General features: G+C 47.2%; 1 protein-coding gene across 2 annotated transcripts in view; it reads left to right on the top strand.

Moving 5' to 3' along the window:
• RABGAP1 (RAB GTPase activating protein 1) overlaps positions 1 to 22192 on the top strand; it is an 855191-nt gene that overhangs the window by 198984 nt on the left and 634015 nt on the right. For both annotated transcript variants that reach the window (XM_078641966.1, XM_078641967.1), the window contains 2 exons: positions 2490 to 2592; positions 3700 to 3869. In XM_078641966.1, coding sequence (XP_078498092.1) covers positions 2490 to 2592; positions 3700 to 3869 — 273 coding nt within the window. The remainder of the gene's footprint in view (positions 1 to 2489; positions 2593 to 3699; positions 3870 to 22192) is intronic.

The following is a 22192-nucleotide window of genomic DNA, read 5'->3' as shown; positions in this document are numbered from 1 at the left end:
CGATCTGGCTCCTGAAGTCCTAGAGCACAGCTTTCCAAACTTTTCATGTTGGTGACACACTTTTTAGACACGCATCTGTTCACGACACAGTAATTCAGTTTCATTAGCAAATAACGAAATGTATGGGGACGCAACATATCGCACGAAAACCTTTCATTGGTATTTTTTAAAATATTTGATTTGTAAGAACACACATACATTGGGTTTGCAGAAATTTGGCAAGCAAAGGGGTAGATACAGATAGGAATGCAATAAGTGCCACAATGAAAGTATGTGGTCAGTGTTTTATTTTGTTGGTTTTTTTTTACACGTTTCTTTTTTATTTTTTGGTCAGGCCAGAGAGCTTATATTTGTTGCCAGACAGCTTTCTTCAAATTGTGCTTTTGAATGCTTACATTATTTGTATTTATATATTTATTGTTCCACAACTGGCACCTGCCAAGCATGCATGGTAATAAAATAATAAATAAACAAAATGGTGCCCACATCATGCAGTATATTGGCACATGCATGGTGACTTGCATGCGTGCATACATCATTATGCTGGATCAATGTTGTGTCCTAAAGAATATGTATGCAAACCCGTTTCTTTGTGCCAATTCTAAGCTAATAAATAGGATGAAAGGCGAGTCACTAACTTGATGGGGGGGAGGAGTGTTGAACCCTGCTTTAAATTTTATGACAAGGCAGGAGGCTCCTGCTAGGTTTCTTGTTATAAGTTAAAACAGAAACACAAAGAACAAAGCAAGGAAGGATAATAGCTGCCTGCATGTCTTTAATCGGAGCACGATCTGGAAAATCTGGTGTTCCTTTTTTTGTGTTTTTACTCCCCATTAGCTGAATAGTAATCTCGCTCTGGGAATTGACATACAGTTCTTTTGGGATAGATGCAAAGTTTAGGATAGGTGTAATTTAAATTTGCAGAGGGGTATTGCATCTATGGCTATGTAAATACTTCCATTTTAAACGGGAGCCTGTCACTATTTACAGCCAAAAATGGCTTTACTTTTACCTTTCAACTGTGTAGAATGTTGGAATTAGCGCACGAAAATGGAACAGTGCTGGTAAATTACCCATAAGTTACCTATTGAATGTTAGTAAGGTAATACCAACATGTGTGAAAAGGGTGTTGGTAGCTAAGTGGTGACGATATTGATTCTTGTTGTCTATTCAGCTAACCATGTTGCCAATGCTTCCCACTATCCCACAAATCACAGGAAGCCTCGGTGCTCAACATCTAGCCATGTGCCCGACAGCGTAAGGTGGGTTTACTGTTGCTAACAGTAGACCTGTTTCTGCTACACCTACTTGAATCCAGCCGCCATGCCTCCTCTTGTGCCACTCGTTGTGTTGAAGAAATGCCTACTTTTCTTTGAAGTACATTCGCCAATTCTCCATATTGGTAAACCTACAGTCAGCACCACCACAACAGTTTGGACTAAAAGGCCAGTAGTGTTCTAGTAACGTGGGCACACCTATGACTACCAACAAACACAGAAACCGGCACCCTGCACAGGACCGTGGCGAGGTTACGCCGTTCCCCGCTGCTTAACTCAGCTCCAGGTTGGTCTAACCGAGGCACCGTCCTCCGACCACTCCGGTACACACAGCGTCCCGGCAACGCTTGACGCCCCCCCCCCGAAGTGGAGTCCCCTCCTCATCAGGTCACCACCGGACATTCTCTGCCAGACCTGCTCCTCGAGCAACTCCTTCCGCACCGCTGCTCCAGCACCGTTTTCCAAAGGCAACCCGGTCCTGAAGATGATCCTGACTAACAAGGATCGAAACATCGTCGACCCCTCAGCGCATTAATTGGCGCATCTCCCAATGTGGCTCATCTGAATCATTCTTTCAAATCAGACAAACTTTCGCATTGCAATTTAACTTGAGCCACATTGTTCTTTTGATTGTGCAACATTTTTTGACTAACTACCGCAAGGGGTTACTGCTCAAGTCTATGCAGAGCATGTGTATCTGCAGCCACATATTCTACGAATGGATTATGTAGCTTACCTTGTAAGTATCTATTTGTTGCCTATAGTGCTGTAGATTCACATGTGCTCACTCATCTCCCTAAAAGTTTTTCGTTGTTACAGATGAAACTCACATCATTTATATATTCACTTTCATTCACATTGCATGGCCATCACTGCAGATTATTTCTAGCTGCACTTTCACTGCACCGGAAGCAAAATGCAATCAGATGATAAAGATGATCACCATGCGCATTACCTCAACGAGGAGTCGTCCCAAGATCTTGGGATTCAAAAGAATTGTTTAAAGAAAAACAAATTGTAAATGTCCGAGCCCAACACTAGATGGTAGAGATATGCAGAGCATATGAATCTACAGCACTACATGCAACACATAAATGGTTACAAGGTAAGTAACATAATCCTTACTTTAGCGATTCTTATTTGTGTTTACATTACATTTATTGCATCGTTCTTTAAAGCAATTTTTTTTATGCCCGTTTTTGTCCTTTTCAGGAGTCTATGGGTAAAAGTTCAGATGGGAAATCCTATGTCATTACGGGCAGCTGGAATCCAAAATCGCCACACTTCCAAGTTGTAAATGAAGAAACCCCCAAAGGTAATATTTTCACAGGACAACTATATAATGTATATTGTTAAGTGCATTCAGCTTTGCATTACTTTATTCTTTTCATTGTCATACATTACTGAGTCTACGATCACCTTACACAAATAGAGAATAAGGTGTTATCTATTTTACCTCTGCCTAATTTTAGCGTTCCACTGGACTCTGTGCACACTATACCTCATTTTGGCATAGTATATACAGAGGCAGCATCCTGCACGTCATCAACCTCACTGCAGTCGTACTGCTTTGTAGTCTTAAAGCAACAGAATATCTCATTTAATAAATAGTGGGTAAAGTATGCATATCCTTCTCCATAGCAACATTTTGACTTTGCTGCTTTAGTGAGCGTAATTAATGTTGCCGTGAGCTGGCCATCGGCAAGGAAAACGCACACAAATGACTTTGAACCATGACAAACACTTTATTTATGAATTATTTTAGCCAGGGTGTAGTCCACTCCCGAACAAGTTCCTCGATTTTGTGAAATGATCAACAAAATTACCAAACCAAAAGAAAGTGTGCACTATTTTCCCTATGCTATCTTCATTGGGCATCTGTTAAAACGGAATTGCTTATTACTACTCTCGAGCGTAGCCAAGACCTTTTGATTTTACTACGATTACCTTTACCTTATAGTCCCCCTTCTTTAACCATTGATTTGGTGTGCCATTTCCATTTTATTTTCCAAAAATATTTGTGCTTTCATCCAAATATTTTTCATTTAGGTCATAGCTCCGCAGCTTCCCCGACAAAGTTTTGAAAAAATCTTGATGAAAGAAAGCAAACATTGACAAAGCCAAAAGACTGTCTGCCTACGTCAGACCTATTGACTTTACCAGTGTTTGCTTTTCACAATGTACTACCCATTTTGACCAAGCTCCTTTCATTTTATTCTCAGTGTGTAGAGAAGTGGGTAGTTGGTTTGTGGGCCAATATCACTTGTTTGTTAAACCTACACTGCAAATAATCTATTATAAGCAAAAACTCAGTTAACGTCTAGTAATGAATTGTCAACATCTGCAAAACCTTTAATAAAAAGAAAGGTTATCTTTTGGCTGTAACAACAGATATTTTTAGTCTTGTTCAATTTTCTTGCAGATAAAGTGCTATTCATGACGACTGCAGTTGATCTAGTAATTACTGAGGTCCAGGAACCCGTGAGGTTTCTTTTGGAGACGAAAGTCCGGGTTTGCCCACCCAATGAGCGATTGTTCTGGCCCTTCAGCAAACGAAGTTCAACAGAGAATTTCTTTCTAAAATTAAAACAGGTATTTTCCACAATCATAGTTTTTTTCCACAAAGCATCTGCAAATTAGTAATTTTTTTAGTCTTCTTTTATGTTGACGTTAGGTAGGGATCAGTGGAAAAATACGTGTTTTTTTCACAGTTGTCCTTGTATGTTTGCATGCAATTATGGAAAAGTATACCTTGGCAGAGTATGCACATTGTTTATTTACTTTGATTTATGCACTTTTAATTTGTGTTTTGTTCATGGAAGCAACGCTATGCGAGAGTGGAAAAGTTGTGCCATGCTTTAATGGATTGTTCTTTTGGCTTTGAAAACAGATTCTAAAATGTAAGCGAACAGAAACTGCTATCAACTAGAATATTCCCCGAAATCCCAAACTTGATCCACATCAATCAATTTACGTTTTTTCCAGTACGCAGCACTTATCTCAATATCAGACAATTGTTCTCTATCCTCAACTATGTGCCTTCCCATTATCCGGACTTGGCCTGACTTACCTTCGATCGGGAAATGCCATTTGAATCCCTTGATTGGACATGCGCACACTCTGTCTTGAGTAAATATGGCTTTGACAGGTGTATTACTACCTGGGCCCCCCTTCTTACTGTATACAGAGGCACACTTCAAGGATGCCCCTTTCCTTTTTCCATTGGCTATTGAACCACTTGCGGAGTTGCTATGTGGAACTGGGGTGGTCCAGGGTATCCCAATGGCTGCGTCTATGCACATGGTCATGCTTTATGCTGGTGACTAATTGGTCTAAATCAGCGATATCTCGAAAGTCCTGGCCGGACCACTTGGTCTCTGGACTTAAAATCAACTGGGGCAAATCGTGTATCTTCCCCTTGGGCAGAGGCGCCATCCCTAGACCGCTGTGCGCAGGGTTGAGTGCCTTGTATTTGGCATCAAACTGCTTCATATACCTCGGGGTGAAGCTATACAACACAGACATGGACAATTCAAGGGAATCTAGGTGCAGCGATGCGTTTAGGAAAGCACAGATCAAATTCTGGACTGTATTGCCCCTCTCATTGGCAGGTCGTGCAGCGATTGCCAAGATGGGTATGATGCCTAGACTTCTCTATTATTTGTTAACATACTTGTAGTGTTACCTAAATCCTTTTCTAGAGGATTGGAACAGCTGTTGGGCGATCTGTTGTAGGGCGCTAGACAGAGGAGACTGGCTCTTTCTAAACTTAAATTACCCATTGATAGTATTTCTCAAAGTCAGGGACTCCCAAACACTATGTGGCTGCCCAGTTGCAGTGGTAGTGTGTGTGAGCAGTTTAGGCTTATCGAAGTGTAGTGTTAAGCATTTGTTGAACACACCCAAAGTCAATAAATGAGACACCTACTCGAGAAGAAATTTAGAAAAATAGCAATTGTTTTTATATATATTTTAACACCAAAAACTTCGTAATTTCAAAATAGAAATTTTTAAAGAAAAGTAAAATTGTAGCACAAATGAGTTTTTACGCTGTAATGCTTTCCTATGGAGAGAGGCATTTACTGCATACAGGTACTTGCAATTGTATTCCGGGGTTTCCTTCAGGACTAGAGGTGTTTGAGGGGCCATATTAGCCACCAGGAGTTCGAGTTTACCTGCCCTCGAGTGACCAGTTGCAGAAGTGCTGGACAGGTTAGTAGCCTTGGACGCGACATCGTAGGAAAGAGGGAGGAACCTAGAAACTGGCTGCAGAGGGGGACTTGGGAACAAGTCGAGGAGCTCCCAACCGGGGGAGGGGGGAGCTTGGTACATGTATATCCTAGGAGCAGGAGGGCACAGTTGGTAGTCATGAAACCGGTCTGGGGAGCTCGGGTGCAGAGGGTTTTGGTCAGCTGGGCCCATGCGTCAAAGGCGCTTGTGGTTCTTGGTTAGACCTGTAGAGGGAGGCATAACAGTACAACTGGGCCACTCTCTTTGCTGGCCTCCGTGATGCTGACTGCCCTCATTGACTGGTCGGTTGTTTTGCCTTTGGAGTCCTGATTAGATTCAAACAAGATTTGGTTGCTGTAAGCGGTCTGGTACCCCAGGTATTGGTGCAGGGCAGCTCCAGTTGGTTCTGGCGTCTCCACACTTTGTGGGGAGACGGATCTGGCCTTCTGCAGCACGGGTGCCTCCTCCTCTGTGGGTGCAGCGTCGGTGGACCCAGTGTACAGCGGAACGGTGAACCAGACTTAGGGGTTGGTGCCTGCAAGCTGCAGGAAAGTGGCTCCTCCACTTCAAGGGAGATGCTGACCGCTTGGTAAAGTACTGGAGGCCCTCCGAAGCTTTTGGGGGGTGCACAGCTGCAGGACGAGTTGGCTTGTTGTGATTGTCAGGGCAGGATCAGGTAGGTAGGCAGGCAGGGGTTGGCACCAAATTCCACCAGCAGTCCACAGTTCTCCCTTCTTAGGTTCTACTTAGCCCTCTTCTTTCTACAGTCAGAGAAATCTAAGTTCTTAGTGCTGGGGAATCACCTAAACACTGAATTTCGGGGTGTTAAGGAGAGTGAAGGGTGGTAGTCAATGGGCTACTTACCCTTGGGGTCAGTCTGCCCCCTTTATGACAGATTCCTGTGGGTAGTGGGCATAAACCTGTCCCAGAGTTCCTAACTCCATCAAAATGGTGGACCCCGTCTTTCGTGGAGCCCACCTTAGGGGTGTCACTGGATTGGTAGTACACCATGCCTTTGCATAGCTGATTTCCTGCCTTTCCTGATGCCAAATAAGCCTCAGGATGAGGGAGGAGCCGAGGTTACATATTAAAGGCAGCAGGGGCTTGGAAGTTGGAAGTCCCTGGCCTTGGTATGCAGATTCACTAGCCATCCTGCTGGAGGAAGTGTGAACCCTTCCTCCTGAGCAGGCACTGTTTCTGGCCTCAGAGTGCAGGTTCTCATCTACAGGGGCTCAGAAATGCTTCTGTGGGGGCAGGCTGGACTATACCAGTCACCCAGCACACTAGATAATGGTAGCTTTTTCAGGGGGCATCTCTAAGGTGCCCTCTATTTGCACAATTTAATAAATCCACTACTGGCATCTGTAAGGATTTATTAAGACAAGGTGTTTGATTGCAAACATAGCAACCACCATATGTTCGAGTGAAGCCATCATGTAGCTGGGGAATTTGTAATGAGCAGGGGCCTGTATATGTACTTATTAATAAGACCTGTTCACTTGTACTATCTAGCAATTGAACTAAACAGCAGATGTCCATGCAGATATGTCCTCACAGGTGATATAATTCACCCTACCTTGGGGCTGTAAGGCCTGCTGAAGAGGTGGTTTACATATACTTTATGCAGTATCTGGGGGCATAGCACACAAATGTCCGTTCCATGTTGTGTTTTCACATTCTTCTGCACCATTTCACACAGCCTATAATGGCAGTCTGCAGGAGTTTGGTGATGGTCCTTTAGGGTGGCACAATCATGCTGCAGCCCTTAGGGGCCCTATTTAGTACCTAGGTACCAGGGGTACCATTTACTAGGGACTCATAGAGGTGCTAAATATCTTCCTAATTGGGGAGCAGTTACCTTGTTATTCCCTACTTCCTGCCCTGCTCTTCAGGTTTCAGCGCTGATGTCTGTTGCAGGTGTGGTGTTGAGACGTGGACTACTACTGACCGAGCCTCATCCTACAATACAGAAGAGCCTCCCATGCACAAACTCCTCCAAACCATGTAATACATTTCGAAATGTGCCATAAACCCATCTGATGGCTTTATAGGGCTCAACTGCAGCTGGCTGCCACAGAATTATCCTCACTCAAGAATAAATAGGAAACTGATATTGGCAGGTCATTTAATGATAAAGAGTGTTGGAGGGTGCTACAATGTTCGCACAACTTTGTTTCAGCTGATTAAATTTTACATGCTACATAGAGCATACTTTAGCCCGACAAAGATTAACAAGATCTTTCCTAGATCCTCAGCTTATTGCCCCAGATGCTCTTCCCAAGAGGCTGACTTTTTTCATATGCTGTGGACTTGACCTGTACTCACTCACTTCTGAGGATCTGTCACAGGACTCTCTCTGACACACTGGGATAGCTAACCTGAAGTTTCCGGAGCTTTGTCTGCTGGGATTGTTCAGAAGACCTAAATCGGACAAAGCATTAGCTTGCTTGATTAATTTTGCTCTCCTCCTTGCTCAGCACACTATAATCGTGGCATGGAAAAGTGCACCGCCTTCTTCCTTTGCCAAGGTGTACCCATGCAATAATTGCGGGGTTTGAGAAACTATTCCATAGGGTACTGCTGGGAAGAACTTGTGATACAATTACAGACATACATCCAAAATGATAAAAGACCTCCTTGAACTAACTCACCTGCAGTGCCTAGATGGGCTCCTTGTACACATTAAGCTTGCAGCACAGAGAACCTTAGCGACCCTACTTAGTGCTCCATGAGACCTGATTTTCATGCTGTGACCTCAATGCCTTTTACACCCACAGCGAGTCGGCTGAGGTCGACACCCCTTATCTGTGCGGTTTCCAAATATCCTCGTCCCCCTCCTCCCTCTTTTCCTCCTTGGAGGTCCCTGGTCTTCAGTTTTTCCCCTTACACTGTTTAGATGCCCAGTAGAGAATTGATGCAAGCTCTACCCCCTAGTAGCAACATGGTGTGTTGTGTTCCTAGTCGGTGTTTGTCTTAGTTTTGGGTACTGATTTGGGTGGGTGGGATCATCAAAGGGTGTTTATTTGTAGTCTTTTTGTATTAAAAAACTAAAAGGCATTGTAATGTGTCTGGTACCATGATGTTGTAAGTCTTTATATGCATTAAGAAAGATGGTTGTTATACAGATACATGAACCTGCCTGTAATAAGCTGGTTCATTATATAGTGGACCAAAACGTGTGTAAAGGGTCCAGGCAAACCCCAATTGGTTTACAGAGGCACAAATGATAACCCAAATGCTCTTTTGTGTCCGTGTGGGTGAGCAGTTGGGCAAATTAGAGGGTAATGCTAAGCATTTATTGCACACCCTAAGAAATCTAACACCAATTTATAAAAACAAGCATTTACAATGCAATGGTCTCGGCATTTTTAAAGGTAGAGCTATTGGCATTGCTCATGACATTATTATTTTTTTTTTTTAAACATAAATAAATGGCATTGTCATTTACAATGCCAATAGCAGGGCAGGAGAGCAAGCACAAGCAACGAAGGGGCAGGACAGCAAGCACAAGCAACGAAGGGGCAGGACAGCAAGCACAAGCAACGAGGGGGGGGGACAGCAAGCACGAGCAACGGGGGGGGACAGGACAGCTAGCACAAGCAACGAGGGGGGACAGCAAGCACAAGCAACGAGGGGGGCAGGACAGCAAGCATGAGCAACGGGGGGCAGGGGAGCAAGCACAAGCAACGAGGGTGGGGGAGGACAGCAAGCACGAGCAACGAGGGGGCAGGACAGCAAAGGGGGCAGGACAGCAAGCACAACGAGTTACATAGCAAGGGCAAACAAAGTGAGATACTGCATCTAAACATTGCATTTATCGAAAAGATGCATGCTTGGTGGGTGCTGAAAGCTACATAAGAGAACTTAACTTGTTCAAGTGTTAAATCGGGTCCGGACTCTGAAGGCAACGAACACGTCCATGTTTATAATGGTCCTTTTAAGTAGCTAGTCCGGGATTCACCACTGTGCCTATCGGCAACCTTGTACTACGATGATGCAGTCACATGCGGTCATGGCTGCCATCGGCAGTTAAGCTGCGAAGCGGGTGACGATGGCGGAAACGCAGCATTTGGAGCCCTCGTTAGAGAGCAGTTCAGCTCGAGGGCAGAGTGAGCCGGCCACTTCCCCCCCACCTACGCTGCTGATCCAGTCTCCAGCAGGCACTAAACATCACACATGGGGTGCAAAGTTTCAAGCCCATAGCTTTTAGTGCGAGGGATGCAGATCACACACAACACAGAGCTCCGGTGCTTTCACTCTGACGTGCGCTCCAGGGGAGCATAAGTCATACAGGCGTGAACTAGCCTTAAAATGAACCGGATTACAAGCAAGCACAACCAACGAGGGGGGGTGGGCAGGAGAGCAAGCACAACCAACGAAGGGGGGGGGGGGGCAGGAGAGCAAGCACAACCAACGAGGGGGGGGAGGGGGCAGGAAAGCAAGCACAACCAACGAGGGGGGGCAGAACAGCAAGCACAACCAACGAGGGGGGGTAGGACAGCAAGCACAACCAACAAGGGGGCAGGACAGCAAGCACAACCAACGAGGGGGGGGGGTCAGGAGAGCAAGCACAACCGAGGGGGCAGGGGAAGCAAGCACAGCCTCGGGTTGAGGGGGCGGGGTGGGCTTCCGAGGAGCGCCTCATTGTTCTTGACACATCTGGAGGTGGAGGAGTGTGAGGGGTTGCAGTGCCGGGCACTGGTGGGCGCTGCACCACCGGGGCTGGGTGTAGGGCGCTGTCTGGGGGGGGGGAGAGAGGGGGGCGCTGTGCAAGGGGGGGGAGAGAGGGGGGCGCTGTTCAGGGATAGAGGCCTTCGGAAAGAGCGTAAAGAGGCCCTGCTGTGGAGAGACCCGAGGAACTTTGAATTAGATCCTCAAACTGCGCGAGGAGAATAAACAAGGCGCTCTAAGGGGGTCTGCAGCGCGCCCCACCCCCAGCCCCTGGGCCGCTCTCGCACAGAAAGGGAATGCTACAGGTGGGAGTGGGGTTTAAACGTCCCGAGGCCATGCTTTACAATGTTTGTAAACACAATGCAGGCATCTGCCGTGCAGAGTCCGGGGTGACCTCTCAGCCTCATTCTGGCTCTGGTGGAGAGCGCGGAGGCCCCTCTGTAAAGGGAGCGGGTGGGAACGGGCTCCGTCTGCCATAGGCACGGCTGACAAATACAACTCGGTGGTTTTCTCCAGGGGCTGCTGCAAAGATACAAATCTGGGCGAGTTTGTCGGAATGCAGGAGATAACAAGAGTGTTTGTTGATTCAGGTGACGAAAACAAACTTAACATTTCTTTGTGTGTTATTTGCCTCTGCATCGTGTGCAGAAGGGCAGCATCCCGGGGGCCTTTACTTTCTGAAGAGCTTGCCAAAAACACACAGAATGGGGAACAGGCTGAGCCTTTCCAGATAGAAAGGGATGAGGATAAGATGTTTTCAAGTCCTTGGTAAAAGAGCTGAGTGCCGAGAAGGGGGAGAGCCGCACCACAGAGCCCCGGCCGGTTGCCAGGCAGGCTCGGCAGCATGACAGCGCCGCATTCAGCGCATGTAATGAAAGCCAGCACCGAACACATTACACAGTGTTTCTGCCGAGAGCCAGCCGGCCCTCGGTGATTGGAATCAATAAAAACACTCGGCGAGGGGCCCGGTAGGGGTGAGAGCGAGGTGCAGCGGACTGACTATTTCCCCATCTCCCTCCCCTGGAGTTAAAACTTTCACGATCACCATGACAAGCGCCTCTTTCCTCTCCGGAATTGCAAGGACAGGACATTTTGCTATTTTGTGTTTAGCCTGTTCCCGGCCCTCCCCCAACCACGGTCAGAAAGAAAAGGATTGTTTTCAGGCCGAGATGTCACACTTTACCGGACAATTGCACTCCCCGCTCCCCTCCTCTTCCAGGACACTCGAATCACTTTCCCCAAAAAAAACAAGCAACTAGGGGTCGGCACGAGGGAACAGACGCACAACAAGGGAGCAGACGGCAAAAAACTTACCTGCACAACGCCATGACACCACCATCTTTCTCCGAGGCGAGGCAGAAATGCCTCGGAGAAAGCATCGTCATTTTGGGATTCGGGGGCGTAGTTTTCGTTCTCTCCTCTTCCCATTAGCTGGAAGGTAAAATTCCAGCCAATGGGAAGAGGAGAGAACGAAAAAAAGAAAGAAGAGAAACACGCCCCTGAATCTGGAAAAGACGGGACTTGAACCGAGTGACGCCCCTCTCCTCCAATGGCTGGCCTCCGTTTAGGAAGCCAGCCAATGGAGAAGAGGGGCGGGTTCAAGCCCCCTTCTAAGAGACATTAATTTTCGGCTGCGCGAGCACTGCTGCGCAGTGCAACGCTAGACCGAGACCTAATAACAGATTTTTATATGAATTTTAGATACCAAGATCATGGGAATTGGGTATGTACTTTTCGAGGTATATTTTTTTCACACGTTTCAAACGTTCACACTCTGTACATTTTCTGGAGCTGTAAAGTTATCCTAAGGGGGGGGAAACATACTGCATTCGGGCATAGTAACTGGACAATTGGAGCTCTTGCAGATAATATAAAGAATGAATAGAAAACAGATGTAAAGTAGTGAGTTGTACTATTGATAAACCAGAATTTTCCTTTTTTTAAATTATAATTTTATTGGTATTTACATATTACAGAAAACAATGGGACATATAGCACATTACATACACATAAGGCAATGCGGCTTGCCGTGGTGGCTATGTTCGATTGTGTTTGGCTGATTGGTCTTACAGTCCTCACTTGTCTGCCCCACAGTCTTGCGCACATATAACATTGAACATGCAAGTTGTTGCGCCTGTCTAGTTGATACATAAAACGCTGCATAGAACATAGAGTTGATGAGCGGTTATTTAGTGACAGATCATCGGGCCCATGTGGAATTGTTTGGCTGGTTTGGGATTTTTTTGTTCTTTATGGGGGTTTGTATTGATTTAGGAATCTGTTTAGTTTTGACCACATCCCTCTGTTGGGGTTCCTCCATGGTGTGTGTCTGAGTGCAGTGTTGTCCGCCCCTCTGAGAAATGTCACCTAGTTCAGCCACCCCTTGAATGTGGCTTTGGTGGTATCCTTCTATTTGTCTAGTACTGTTTTGACTGCTGTCGTTAGGAGGAAGTCCGGGAGATTTCTGTCCTGTTGTGTGGGTACGTCAGTTGTGATGTGAGCTGTGGTAGTTGTGACAAATGTTTGATCTAGAGTACAGCCTAAGATTTTGTTGGTGAAGTTGAACACCTTCCCCCAGAATTTGCTGACCTTACTACAGTGATAGATGAGGTGTGCAAGGTCTCCCTTTTCTGTGCCACAGTTCCAGCATCTTTCGTTATCTCTCAGGCCTATCGATGCTAAGCGTGCTGGTGTCCAGTATGCCTGGTGTAATAGCCAGAATTTTGTTTGTGCTAATACCGGCGATATCATGGTTTTTGATGGGGCTGCCCAAAACGTTTGTAGTTTTTGTTCAGTGAGTTTGGAGCCTAGCTGCGTTTCCCAGTAGTTGGTGTTCTTGGCGTTTAGTCTGGTGGAGACAGGGCGGAGGAGTTTGTACAGGTGTGAGACCTGGTGGCCTGTCTTGTTTATGGTTTCCATGTAGTGAAAGATTGAAGGTTTGTGCTTGGTTAGTTTTGATTTAGTTAGGGCTGTTCTGATTGTCAGGAAATTGTATAGTTTTATGTCTGGGAGTTCGTGTCGTGTTTTCAAGTAGTTGAAGGTGTGGGGCAACCCTTCTGCTTCCATCTGAGCTGGATAAGTGAATCCAAGCTTTCTCCATGACTTTGTCGAGGGGCTTTCCCCTATATTTAATCTTGGGGTTATCCCAGAGTGTTTCCCAATGCGAGTTTATGATGCTGTACTCGAGCTTCTGGTCTACTTTGAGCAGCGCGTGCCTAGTGATCTTAAAGATCGGGTTGTTCTTTTGTGCCTGCTTGTTGGCGGTTAGGGCAGTTAAGGGATCTGTATTGTTTAGAATGGCTCTCTCAATAGAGAGCCAGGTTGGTGTTTATGACTGTTTGGGGAGTACCCAGTGCATACCTTGTCTGGCTATGAAGGCTGTCTGGAAGGTTCTCAGGTCCACAACGTTGAGCCCTCCTAGCTTTTTCTCTAGTCTTAGTTTTTGGAGGCCTATTCTGGGTTTCTTATCTCGCCATATAAATTTGTTTAGCATTTGGTCTATCTTTCTGTGGAATTCATCCGTGAGTGCCAGGGGAAGTATTCCTGCTAGATAGTTTACAATGGGCGTGATCATCATCTTTACTGTGTCTATTCTGCCCCACCAGGTGATGAACTTGGGTGACCAGGTTTCTAGTAACCCTTTGATCTTATCCAGGGTAGCTTTCTCGTTCTGTTCTAGGGTGATTCTTAGACTTTTCCTGAATTGGATGCCTAGATATTTGACAGATCCGGGTTGCCAGGTCAGCCCTGAGGTTCCTAATATCTCTCTGGTTATGTGTATGTTGAGGGGCATGCATTCCGATTTATCTCTGTTGAGCTTGTATCCTGAGTGTTTAGCGTACGTTTCAATGGTGTGCATGAGTGCTGGTATGGATTGAGTAGGGTCTTCCGTTATTATGAGTACGTCGTCTGCTAGGCTGCAATTTTGGCTGTGGTCTCGTTAATGGTTACGCCCGCTATATTTCTGTTAGATATGATGTCCCTAATCAGGGGTTCAAGTGCTAGTAGGAACAGCAGCTGGGATAGCGGGCATCCCTGTCTCGTTGCCCTTTGGAGGTTAAATTGGGCCAATGATGTTCCATTAATAGCTATCTGTGCTTTAGGGCTTTTGTACAGTGCCATGACTTTCTTCGTGAAGCTGTCTCCTAGGTTGTATGTTTGCATGCTCTTCTCTAGAAATTGCCAGGATACCCTGTCAAAGGCTTTTTCTGCGTCTAGTGTAATTGCGACCGCCGAGTTATATGATTTAGAGGAGTGCTCTATGACCTGGCAGAGGAGTCTTGTGTTATCATGAGACATGCTTGTTTTCAGGTAGCCTACCTGGGAGTTTCCAATCAGCTGAGGGAGCACTTTGTTTAGTCTTGTGGCTAGGACTTTGACGTATAGCTTGCAATCTAAGTTTATTAGTTAGATGGGGCGGTAGAAACCGGTCCTTGAATGCTTGTTTCCAGTCCAGGGAGGACCTGGCTTGGCAGTTCGGGCTGGACTGTTCCCATGGGGCACAGGGTCAAGACTGATTTGCATATGGCTGGGTTCAAACTGGAAAGGCATGGTGAGCAAAAAAACGATGGATTTAGGCCCAGATCTCTGTACTGGGGTGAATGTATGACATTGTTCTGCATTCTGTCCATCACCTGTTGTTTTTGCGGTAGTTTTTGGGCCATTGTGGGTCTTTGCCTTCTTTGGGTATGACAATTATGTTGGCTTGTGACATAGATTCTGTTACTACCCCCTCCGAGCCGCAGTGGTTGAAGACTTTTGTCAAGACCGGTAGTAGCTGGTCTTGGAAAGTTTTGTAGAAGGGTGCTGTGTATCCATCTGGACCTGGGGCTTTGTTGTCTTTTAGTGCCTTAATAGCTATAGTGATCTCGTTCATTTTTATGTCTTGACCTAGTGTTCTGGCTTCCTCTCTCGTTATCTTGGTTAGGTTTATACTGTCTAGGTAGGCTGAGGAGCCCTCCTGGTAGAGATTGTCGTCTCTTTTGTAGAGCTCTTTATAGAATTCCATGAATGTGTGTAGGATATCTTTGTGACGGGTGTGTATCTTGTGTGCGACTGTGATTGTAGAGATACAATGTTGCCTTTGTTTGTGTTTGAGATATGACACTAGTATTTTCCCTGCTTTGTTTGCTTCGCAGAGGTTGATTTGTTTGTATTTTCGTATCCATAGCCCTGCACGTTCGCTGAGAATCCTGTTGAATTCGTACTTTTTCCCTGTGAGTTCTGCAAGAGCGGTTGTGTTCGAAGTATCCCTAATGTGATGAGTTTTTAGTTGTTTGTCGCTTTCTAGCTGGTCTAGCTGTGCGTTTGTTTCTCTGTCACTTCTGGCCTTGATTTCTATTAGTGTGCCTCGGATGGTCGCCTTAAGGGCATCCCACAGACTTTTTGGATCCATGTCTGGTGTGTCGTTCCTTCATGTAGTCTTTGATGGCTTTCTCGATTCTGTTTTTGGCTTCCTGGTTTGCCATGGTTATGTTGTTGAAACGCCATCTGTGTGATGTGCTCTGTGTGTTGAACAGTCAGATGTAGGCTGATGCAAGAGTGGTCTGAGATTGGGCTTGCCGCAATTTCTGTGTGTTCTATCAGGTGTGTGTGTGTGTGTGTGTGTATGTGTGTGTGTGTGAGCCTGAGATGAGGATGTAGTCTATTCTGCTGTAGGAGTTGTGTGGGTTGGAGTAGAATGTGCCATCTCTGCTACCTGGGTGTTATATACGCCATGGGTCTTTTAGGTTGAATCTAGTACATATATTCTTTAGAGTATTGTGGGAAGCGGGAGGTCGCGCTTGGGATCCTGATTGTCTGTCTAGGGTGTAGTCCAGGACTAGGTTGAAGTCGCCTGCCATGACGGTCATGTCATTCGAATGGTTTGCCTCTAGTTCCCTTGTTACCCCTCCCAGAATGTTGTGTCGTCTGTGTTTGGTGCATATATGTTTGCTAGCAGTATGGTTTCTACACCTCTTTTTAGCTGTGTGATCAGAAGTCTACCTTTGTTGTCATACTGTTCTTTCTTCATGGTTATGTTGGATTTACTGTTTATCAGGGTGATTACACCTCGTATTTTGCCTACCACCGGTGAGCAGTTTGTCTGTCCTATCCATCTCGCCCTAAACTTACTCGCGTCGTCCCTAGAGAGTTTGGTTTCCTGTAGTAGGATAATATCGCTTTTAGTCTTTGCTAGATCGTCTAGTACTTTCTTTCTCTTAATCAGGTGGTTTAGACCTTTAACGTTAAGGGATACAATCTTTAGGTCAGCCTGTAGTGCATTGATGTTATTCAGGGTCCTGCGTTACAGAGCGCGGACCGTTTTGGGTCTCTGCCTGGGTGTATTATTCTGCGAACTTTGGGCCTTTACGGTCTACCTTCCTGGGTCAGAGTGGTTCTTTGAGGTGATTGCTTTGACCCGGACGGCCTGTCCGAGAGTTTTGTTTGGACATAGACAAAGATGTGGACGAGACATACTAGAGGACAGATGTAAAAGACATGACGGACAGGACCCCCCCTCTCTTCTCTCTCCCCTCCCGTGTCCCTCCCCCCCACCCCCGCTAGTGCTTCGTATTGTAGACGTGCGACAGCAAGGTCTCTCCCACTCCGCTATACAACCACGGGATAGGCTAACACGCTGATCTAGTTTGCTTATTATAAACTCGCAACATTAAATGATAGACATGTCTATCGCATTTATCTGTTCATTGTTCATTAATTGCATAAAAGTTAAAGGATATAGGCAGTCTTGTGGAGATCAGGTTGACTTCTTCTTCTCTGTTCTCCTGTCCCAGTCTGTCTTTCTGTTTTACGTTGGCTTTCCTTGAGGTAGATTTTGTTGTAAAATGCTTGCAGTCTTTGTAGGCTCGTGAGGTAGATTACGTTTCTTTTAATGTCTGTAGGTCTTACGTTCTGTGATATTCTCGAAAAGCCCCTTGAGGGTCTTGTCTATTCATTTGATAGATCCGGTGAGGCGCTCTCCATTTCCTGTAGGGCTGGGCCTGATAGATATCATGACAGTTCTGCTGGATCTTCGAAGGTTTGCAAGATTCCTTTGTCATTAATCCTGAATCTGGCTGGTCCGGCGAACGAAAAGGTGATATTTTCTTTCCTTAGCTTATCTCTTTGGGCCAAAAATCCTTTCCTAATGTCTACTGTGGTCTTCGAGTAGTCCTGTGTGAGGATAATTTTGTGTCCTTTCAATTGAAGATAGGGGTTCTTCCTTGCTATCCCAAAGATGGGGTCCGTTTGGTGTGAGCGTAGTGGTTTGCATATTATCGGTCTTGGGCCCGATCTGTTGGTTTGTCTGAAGGCCAGGACTCTGTAGGCTTTGTCCAGCTCGAAGGGGTTTTCAAATTTGAGATTAGTCAGTATGGATATGAGGTTCTGTATTAGTGACACACACGAGCCAGCTTTATCTTCCTCTCCTTCAGGCACTCCCAGAATTCTTATGTTGCCTTTCCTGTTGCGGTCCTCAAGCTCTGCTGCTTGCTTGCGGAGTTCTGTTGTTGCCTTCGCTATGGTGCCGATCGCTTTGCCTGGGAGCTGTGACCTGTTCTCTATATCGCTGACTCTTTGTTCCACTGTTGAAAGTCTGTTAGTCGTGTGGATGTCTGCTCTGACCGCAGCCAGTTCAAGTTGTATGGCGTCCGTGGTATGTTTTGTTGTTTTGGCCGAGTCATGTACTTCAGCCAGCTTTTTAAGTTTGCTGTCCAACGTGCTGCTGATGTCAGACTTTTGTTTGATGGGGGACTCAAGATGGCCCTCTGTTTTTTTTTTTTTTTTGGTTGTTGAGTTGGTTTCCCTTCGTTGCCGGCCATTTTTGCTAGCCCTCTCTTTGCTTGCAGGAGCTCAAATCTCTTGTTACTGCCCTGCAGTGTAGGTTGGGTTGCTCGTACTTGAGGGAATTCTTTTTGCTGCCTGCTCTCGCCCCTCTTGTGTGACCTTAGAGTGGTTCTTGGGTTAAGGCTCTCTTGTTTGGTACACTTCTTCACCCCTGGTTTGATTTCTCTTTTGTGTGCTTGGGTACTTGGGGACGTTTTCTCGGCCGAGTTGTAATTTTTCCTGGTTACGCACCGCCTCTTGTGCCGAGATGGCTGCTCCTTTCTGTTGGTTCAATCGTTTGTGTGCGCACCTCTATTCGCCGCACCTCTGCTCTCCCTCCCAATATGGGCATCCACACTTTCGGTTTCGTTATAACTAGGGAGTGGGGAGGTATGGTACTGGTATAGTTTGCCCTGGTTTCGCCTTCTCTCCTGGGCAAACCGCTGGTTACAGTGACCCTGTTTTTGCCTACAAGAGGAGCGCCTTCGTCCGCACGCTCGTCCGTCTTTTGTCGCGTGTCTTGGGGCCCTTTTTGGGGGTCAGTTTACTCGGGCGACTATGGTGGTTTAGGTTCGCTTGAAGTGCTTCTCGCTGCTTAGCGTGCTTCCCTGATGGCGACCTTGGGCAGGTCGGCTGTTGGTCTCACCTGCTTGCGCTGTCATCTTTGTTTTCGCTCAGGCTTCTGCAGGTGGTGCGATGGCAAGAGTCCCTGCGGGACTGCCCCTTTCTGGCTGTGGAGTAATCGCCTTAATATGCCCTGGGAGGTTGGACAGCGCTTGTCCTGGTTTGTGCCCTCTGTAGCTGTTAATGTTATGTTGCTCTACCTTGTCTGTAAGCTTTCTGCCCACCTTAGGGTGCTTCGTCCTCGTTCGGTTAGCTTTGTCTTATCCCCTGTGCGCCGAGTCTTTTGTTACACCTTCTCGCCCGCTCTCTCTGAACACAAGCTGGTGGCCCCCAACCTGGTGGATAGTTTCGCTTTCACTCGTTCGGTCGATTGCTTTCTCCTGATTCCTACGCGTCTGATCACTTTGTTGTTCCTCTTGTCCCTGCCCTCACTGCTCTCAAGATGGCTGCCCCCGTCAGCGTATTCAGTTTCGCTTTCTCTTGCTCCCACGGCCTTGGGATACCGGGGCTATCAAGCGCTTCTATTGGTGAGCTGTCACCTGGGAGGGGGGAGATCATGCGCTGGGGTTATTGTTCAGTTGTTTTCTGCTGATTTCTACGCATCGGATCATTTTGTTCTTCCTCTTGTTCCCGCCCTACCTGCGCTCAAAATGTCTGCCCCCATCGGCGCAGTCGGTTTCGCTTTCTCTTGCTTCCACGGCGATGGGACACCGGAGGCTATCAAGCGCTTCTGTTGGTGGGCTGTCGTCTGGGAGTTGGGAGATGGCTCGCTGGGGGTATTGTCACTTACCTAGTCGGTGAACGGGGTCCGTACGGTAGGAGTACGGTCTTCTCTTGTCGCACCGCCGAGCTGGTCTTATCTTGCCGCCGCCATCTTGCTGGCTAGGATCCTCTTTTTTTTTTCGTCTCTACAAACTTGCTTCTTTTCAAAGTTCAGCAGGTTCTTATGCTGGTTTCTGTTCCACCATTTGGTGCGCTCCGGTTTCCAATTGCTGCCGTGATGGTTATTTCTTCGTTTAGACACCCGTATCACCCTCTTTCCTTTTGTTGCATCCCGAGGTGTAGCGGAGCTCTGGACTCAGGCAACTCTCCACATTGCCGTCCAAGCCACGCCCCATAAACCAGAATTTTTTATGCAACTGTATTATTATAATTTTGCTGAATTACAGACACTGAACCGGTATAATGTTGAACACCATGTAAAAAATGTTTATATTAAGAAAACTAATTAAAATATCTCGCTCCTCCGTTTTCCTGCCAAAGGGCTTCCGAGCAAACCACAGCACCGAGACCGCCCTCATCGCAGCCACCGACGACATCAGGTCCCTGCTCGACAACGGGGAAACAGATGCCCTCATCCTCCTGGACCTCTCAGCAGCCTTCGATACCGTATGCCACCGCACCCTAATACAGCGCCTCAGCAACACCGGAATCCAAGGAACGGCCCTGGAGTGGATCATCTCGTTCCTCACCGGAAGAACCCAGAGAGTCCGCCTCCCCCCGTTCCGATCCGCGGCCACCGAAGTCATCTGCGGCGATCCGCAAGGTTCCTTGCTCGGCCCCACCCTCTTCAACGTCTACATGAGCCCCCTCGCAGCCATCGCACGCCAACACAACCTAAACATCATCTCCTACGCTGACGACACCCAGCTGATCCTCTCCCTCACCAACGACCCTGGCACCTGCCAGAGCCAGCCTCCAGGAAGGAATGAAAGACGTCGCGGAATGGATGAAGCTCAGCCGTCTGAAACTGAACTCTGACAAGACGGAAGTCCTCATCCTGGGACCATCCCCCTCGGCCTGGGACGACTCCTGGTGGCCCCCTGCCCTGGGCACCGCCCCCAAGCCAACGGACCATGCACGCAACCTGGGCTTCATCCTGGACTCCTCCCTCTCGATGACCAACAGGTCAACGCCGTTTGATCATCCTGTTTCAACACCCTGCGCATGCTCCGAAAGATCTTCTGGTGGATCCCCACTGAAACCAGGAAGACGGTCACCCAGGCCCTCGTCACCAGCCGACTGGACTACGGGAACACCCTCTACGCTGGCACCACAGCCAAACTCCAGAAAAGACTCCAATGGATACAGAACACTTCTGCACGACTCATCCTGGACATCCCCCGTCACAGCCACATCTCTGCCCATCTGAGAGACCTGCACTGGCTCCCCGTCAGCAAGAGGATCACGTTCAGACTCCTCACCCACGCACACAAGGTTCTCAACGACCTGGGCCCCAAATACCTCAACAGCTGCCTGACATTCTACACACCCACCCGCCAGCTACGTTCCTCCAGCCTCGCCCTCGCCACCGTCCCACGGATTCGCAGAACAACCGCTGGAGGAAGATCCTTCTCCTACCTGGCGGCCAAGACCTGGAACTCCCTCCCCACCCACCTACTTTATTTATTATTTATTTATTTATGGATTTTGTAGAGCGCACGGCTACCCCCAATGGGGGTGTCCCGGCGCTAAGAAACTGATTGGCAGAAAAGAGAGGAAATAGACTACACAGATGCAAAAAGCCAAGTCTTCAGGCGTCTGCGGAAAATCACTTCAGATGGGGCAAATCTAAGATCAATAGGAAGACTGTTCCAGTATTTGGCTGCAAGGACGGCAAAAGCTCTGCCACCCATTCTTGTGCGACGGAATCTAGGCACACACATTAGGCGCAGATTGTTAGAGCGGAGATCCCTGACCGAGTAGGACAACCTCAGTCTTTTTCTTAAGTAGTCTGGGCCAGATCCATTCAACGCTCGAAAGGCGAGAATGAGCGTTTTGAACTTAATTCGGTTAGCTATAGGCAGCCAATGAAGCTCTTTGCGAAACGCCGAGATCGAATGTCTGTAGGGAATGTTACCAATCAATCTTGCGGCCGCGTTCTGCACCACCTGGAGACGTTCAATTTGGTACAGAGGAGCCCCTACATATAGACTGTTCGCGTAATCCAGGTGGGAAGTAATTAAGGCCTGGGTGACAGTTCTACGTGCATCCATAGGTAAAAAAGGGAAAATCTTCCTCATCATTTTTAATTTGCCATAGCAAATCGACGTGACCTTATTGATTTGGGGGCTGCAGGATAGTGTATCATCGAATATGAACCCCAGGTTACGGGCAGAATGAACCGGGGTTGGCGGAGGGTTGAGAATCGTAGGCCACCATAAAGAAGGTGGAATGGTCATTTTTTGATTAAAGAACAGAACCTCCGTTTTATCGGTGTTTAGCTGCAGATGGTTAGAAGACATCCAGGAGCAGATTTCGCCAAGACAGTGGCGAAAACTGGAGAGGCTGGAGTCAGAGTGATCGCTGAAAGAGAATATAAGCTGAGTATCATCAGCATACGAGATCACTCTGACTCCGCAAGCCTCTACTACCTTGGCCAACGGGGCAAGGTACACATTGAAGAACAGTGGGCTTAACGCTGAGCCCTGTGGGACTCCGCGGACCAGAGGTTTGCATTCTGATTCAAAAGGTCTTAAGAAGAACCCTCTGCGATCGCCCTTGGAGGAAGGAACCCAGCCATGATAAGGCAACGCCACTCACCCCAATCTGCTTCATACGGTCAAGGAGGATTTTATGAGACA

This window comes from Lissotriton helveticus, chromosome 5_1 (genome assembly GCF_964261635.1).
Source record: "Lissotriton helveticus chromosome 5_1, aLisHel1.1, whole genome shotgun sequence".
Lineage (NCBI taxonomy): Eukaryota > Metazoa > Chordata > Amphibia > Caudata > Salamandridae > Lissotriton > Lissotriton helveticus.
Note: the sequence above shows the minus strand (reverse complement) of the source record. Positions and strands in the feature narration are given on the sequence as shown.